General features: G+C 32.4%; 1 protein-coding gene across 1 annotated transcript in view; it reads left to right on the top strand.

Annotated features, from left to right (window-relative positions):
- The window catches only part of LOC110018333 (ribosomal RNA-processing protein 17), an 8,611-nt gene extending 5,837 nt beyond the window's left edge, over positions 1 to 2,774 (top strand). Inside the window, exons 3-4 of the mRNA XM_020715611.1 lie at positions 1,903 to 2,020; positions 2,141 to 2,774. Coding sequence (XP_020571270.1) covers positions 1,903 to 2,020; positions 2,141 to 2,388 — 366 coding nt within the window. The 3' untranslated portion in view covers positions 2,389 to 2,774. The remainder of the gene's footprint in view (positions 1 to 1,902; positions 2,021 to 2,140) is intronic.
- The last annotated feature ends 2,942 nt before the right edge of the window (positions 2,775 to 5,716 follow it).

Raw genomic sequence — 5,716 nt, 5'->3', positions numbered from 1 at the left:
TTCCTTATATATATATATATATATATATATATATATATATATAAGCCAAAAAAAGAGAAAAAAGTAAAAATTTAATTCAAATGAAGTGAAAGATGAAAATCAAAATGAGTTTTTTAGATGAGAATATTCAATATAGGTGGGTGAGATATTTTGAAAAAAAAATTCAATGAAAACAGTGAAAATACAATCGACTTTAGTGATCTTGATATTGTAAATAATAATATATATATTTTTAATTTTTGTTGTAGCTTTAGTATAATGAAAGTTAAGGAGACATTAAAGAAAATGATGTATGAAAAAAATAGTAGATGCAATTCCAATAGAAGTATGAAAATATTTAGGAGATCTAAGAATTTCTTAGTTTACTAAAATTTTTAATATTATTTTAAAATTAAAAATATTTTTGATGAGTGGAAAAAGAGTAAATAAAGGAGATGTACAAGAGTTTTTAAATTATAGATGAGCAAAGTTAATGCCCCATACATTATGTTATGGGAGAGTAATTAAACTTAGGTTATGATGTGATTCAAATATTTCTCTAAATCAATTTGGATTCATGTCAGACAAATTTACTAAGGAAGCTATTCATATATTGAGAGATTTGATGGGGAAGTGTAGAGAGAGTGAAGGATTTATATATGATTTTTATTAATTTAGAAAAATCTATGATAAGGTTCCAAGAGAAATATTTTAGAGAGCTAGAAAAGAAAGATGTTGATATTGCTTATATTAAGTTATTAAAGATATGTATATTAGAGCTGTTATTTGTGTTCAAATATAAGATGGATTGACCAAATTTTTACTATTTCAATTGGATTACATCAGGGATCAACTTTAAGCCCATATGATTTAGCTTTAGTTATGAATGTTTTTACTGGACATTTATCGGAGGATGTGCCATAGTTTATGCTTTTTGTTGATGATATGGTTCGTGCTGTAAAATTGGAGAGAGAGCTTACGAAAACTTGAATTATGGAAGTCAACTTTAACGTCTAACGATTTTCACTTGAGTAGATCTAAAACTGAAAACATGGAATCTAGTTTTAATAGTAGTAGATCTAATGACGGGTTTGTAACAGTGAATGATTAAGCTATTAAAAAGTGATGGTGATGTGGATGGGGATGCTATTAGTAGAATTCAAGTTTGATGGTTGAAGTGGAGGAATGCATTAGGCTTATTGTGTGATAGAAAGGATACCACATAGACTTTAAAGAAAATTCTATGAGCTGGTGGTGAGACCTGCAATGCCTTATGGTGCAAAATGTTGACTTGTAAAAGAGAATCATAAAATTAAGTGTTGTTGAGATGAGGATGCTCAGGTGGATGAGTAGCTTTACACTTAGAGACAAAATGGAAAACGAATATATCCGCGAAATGGTTGGTGTAACTCTAGTGGTAGACAATATTAGAGAGAGTCTCCTTAGATTATTCTGTCACATTAAATGTCGACCATTTGAAGACCTAGTTAGGAGAGTAGATGTTTTAGATTTTACTTATGTTAAGAAAGGTTGAGAGGTAGACCTAAAAAGACTTGTGGGTATGTTGTATAAAAAAGATCCTATTTTCTTAGAATTAAATAAAAATATGATATTTAATAGGACACAATGGAGAAAATGGATTCATGTAGCCAACCTTAGTGGGATAATGGCTTGTTGTTGCTGTATGTTCCAAAATTGTTTCCATTCACTTCTTTCTTTAATATCTTCTTGTTTTCTTCAATTGGGAGTCAGCTCATACAATAAATTGCAATTTGTATATAGTATATTAAGTCCAATTTTCATGTCATTTTAATTGCAATATTGTCACTCATCATTTATTAAGGCACAACTCATCCAACTAGGCAATCTTGTTACTTTTGGCTGTACTAATAAATTAAAATTTCTATCACAAAAAAAATAAAGAGGAAAGAAGCGAAAGAATTAGCATTAAAGGGCCAGCTTAAGGAGCCTGATTCAGACTTGGAACAAGATGCAGAAAATGATGCTGAAGATGGATCAACCACAATTCCTTCGGTTTCAGGTAAGAAAAAGCTTTGAAATACCTCTCAACTCTATTCATGATGTGTTTATTCTCCTGTAATAAAGCTTCAGTTATTGTTAATATCTAGTTCTTATCTTATAAAATATGATTTTCTTACAGCAACGAAAACATATGAAAATACAAATACGACTATTACAGTTACTACAAGCGAAATTGTTAATGAAAATGATGGCTTGGAGCCAGTAGATACAGTTGCCAAGCTGGGAAATAAATTGGAAAAGAATCATAAGCTTCCAGTTAAGAGAAGACCTATGAAAGGGTTAGCAAAGCGGAGGAAGCTACAGAAGAAAACCAGCAAAAAATTTGCATCTCGTGGGAAGGATGGAAGGAAAAATAAGAATAAGTGATAGTCAGAATTTTAGGTTATTCTAATGCATAACTTATTTATTTATTAATGCAAGTTTCTGTCATTATGAATACAGAAGGCTGAAACTCTGTGTCTATTTTCTGTGTTTTGATCATCAAATGCAACTAAAAGGAGAGTTTGGTAACCTGATAAGCATGCATTAAGTGTCAAATTATGCTAAACAATTTTATTTTATCTTTTGTCCTTGCATGTATGAACTTTATCGAACTCGTCAAGTTTCCAAATCTCACTTTCTATGGTTGGCAACGAACACAGCTTGCAGTGTATTTGGAATTTGGCCAAATTCAGAGAGTTTGGAACACACGAGAAATGAACTAGAGTGTGAGTTTGAAATTCTCAGATATTTTACTTTGCATTTCATTTTCTTCAATCCAGACATTCAAATTTTTAAAACCTTTGCATTTCATATGCGGTATACTCATTTTGTATCCAACTTAATTGATTCAAATCCACATATTAGCTATCCCACTTAGTGGGATAAAGGTTTTGTTGTTGCTGTAATTACCCAAAAAAAAAAAAAAAAAAAAAAAAAAAAAAAAGTGCAAAATACTATTAATTAGTTGTTTGGTTTGCAGAAAAAGAAATACAATGTAAAAGTAATGTTATGTATTTGGAATACTTTAAGCTCTTTGGTTTAATGTAAAATAAATGCAGGACTTGATATTTCTTTGTTTGGTTTAGAAAAAATAAAATCAATGTAAAATACATAGTCGAAGGGCAAATGTGGTGGACGATGATGTATAGCGGCCATGAGCAACGGATGACGGATGGCCTGCGGTGGTGGGCAACATATGTGAGGTGGTGAGGTGGTTGGCGGTGTCAAGCGGTCGCCGGTGGCACGGCGCAGCAGGGGCGCCGTGCCGCAGGTTTCAGTGGCAGAAATCGGTGGGGACAAGCCACGGCGCAGGTTTCAGTGGCAGAAATCGGTGGGGACAAGCAACATTTTTCACCCAAATTTAGTTAATTCCAAATTGATTAAAAATGAACTAGTGAATGAATCCTAAATACATTGTAATTTTACACTGCATTTGAGATTCATTCTTTCTGAAACTCCTTTGAAATGATGGAGTGCACTCCTTTTGACACAAACCAAAGAGATCATAAAAGAAGAAATTGTTGACTGAGATAACTAAAGCTTCACTATTGAATGGATATGCTAATTACTCGAACCCTTCGATAATAAACCAACATAAACATCCAGCCTAAAACCAAAGAACTGCTAGGGAAGCGCAATACATAACTAAAATTGCTGCTCAATAGTGGTGAATAGAGGAAAATGGTGTGCTTTATGTGTCATTAAACTACAAATGCATGTTGTATTACTATGATTTTGTTTTTGAATGCCATGCTTGATGTTATTATTATTTACATTGTTGACAGCTAATAACTATTCTTTAAGCAATTTAATCTGTGTTTGGTGGTATGTAAGGTTATTTTGGTGGATTACTAGTAGTTCTGCAAATTATTATATGACTTGCCAAATAAAATGAAGTTTTTTTTTTAAGATTATTAAATGCAATAGAACAACAAATCAATTAATGTTAAAGCTTCAGAAACTTAGGGTTGACTTTTAGAAAATTTGATATCTACTTGTTAGAAGGCTTTGAAAGTGTTGCTTTACTTTAAGATGCTAGTCTTTTCTTTGAAGGAACAAGCCTTGGCTCAAAGAATTGAACTTGTTGAATAGTTGCTTTGAAGTCGTGCCTTCGTTCTCCTTCAATTTTACACTCATTTAAGTCCTTAGTTTTGATACATATATGATGAAGAGTTCTTGTAGGATCATGATAAAAGAAAGCACCTTTCATGATTGTTGATAATTTGGAGAGAAATTGGTGAGGTTGTAAAGCGCTTTGTCAATATGAAGTGCTTGCCTTTATTTAGAGTTCAGGGACTATTTAGGCGAGGTATGGATTGAGTTGCATTTTGGTAAGAGCGGTGAAAGGTTTTGTAATGTTTACAAGACTTGTAGGGAAGATGGGAGCGTGGTAGAGGGCTTGGAAGATGGTGGTTTGGGGGGAAGGGGTTCTGTTCAACAAGCAAGAGCTACTATATATCACATTTTCTAGCATTTGTAGAAAACAAGGAGGATATGTAGTTGTTTTTAGGCCACTTACAAAGCTTTATATGAATTGGTGAAATCGATAAATAAACAAACAATAGTAAAGGGAAATTTACATGCATGCCATACAGTTCCTTTGTATTTACATATCTAATATCTAACGTTTCATATTTACACTTGTAACACTATGGCGGCATAAACCTATGCATGAAAAATGTGTAGTTTACTTTTAAGAAGTTAGTAGTGGTATTATTTTAATGTGATACTCAAGATTAGAGTGTTGTATGCTGACATGAAAGTTTAGGTGTTAGATATGTAAATACATAAGAATTGTGTGATATGCATGGAAATGCCCCTAATCTGTTGAATTACATCAGGAATCCGACTTTAAGCCCATATCTTATTGCTTTAGTTATGAATGTTTTTTCTGGACATTTGTAGGAGGATGTACCTTGATCTATGCTTTTCGTTGATGATATCCTTCTCGTGGATAAGACTAGCAAAAGAGTTCAGGAAAAAATTAAAATTATAGAGATTAACTTTAAAAGTTGAAGGCTTTTGTTTGAGTAGATCTAAAATTGAATATATGGCATGTAATTTTAGTAGTAGTAGATCTTGTGGCAGGATTGTAATAATGGGAGAGCAAGTCATTAAAAGGAGCGAACATTTTAGATATTTCGAGTCTATTGATCAAAGTGATAATGATATAGGGGATGTTATTAGTAGAATTCAAGTTGGATGGTTGAAGTGGAGGAATGCATTGGGCCTGTCGTGTGATAGAAAAATAATGCTTAGACTTCAAGTAAAATTTTATAAAATGGTGATGAGACTTGTAATGCTCTATAGTGCGGAATGTTGGCTTATAAAAGAGAAGCATAAAACTAAGTTAAGTGTTGTTGACATGGGAATGCTCAAGTGGATGAGTGGCTTAACACTTGGAGATAAAATGTGAAACGAAAATATTTGTGAAAGGGTTGGTGTGGCTCCAGTGGCATATAAAATTAGAGAGTCATCTTAGATGGTTTGGTCACATTAAACACCGACCATTTAATGACCTAGTTAGGAGAGTAGATATTTTAGATTTGATTTATGTTTAGAGAGTTAGAGGTATACCTAAAAAGACGGGCATGTTATATAAACAAATAATATTAAATTATTAGAATAAAATGAAAATAAGAGACTCAATAAAACACAACGGAGAAAATGATTCATGTAGCTGTCCCCACTTAGTGGGATAATGGCTTGTTGT

Source organism: Phalaenopsis equestris, unplaced genomic scaffold (assembly GCF_001263595.1).
Source record: "Phalaenopsis equestris unplaced genomic scaffold, ASM126359v1 Scaffold000012, whole genome shotgun sequence".
Taxonomy (NCBI): domain Eukaryota; kingdom Viridiplantae; phylum Streptophyta; class Magnoliopsida; order Asparagales; family Orchidaceae; genus Phalaenopsis; species Phalaenopsis equestris.
This window is presented reverse-complemented; position numbering and strand designations above follow the sequence as displayed.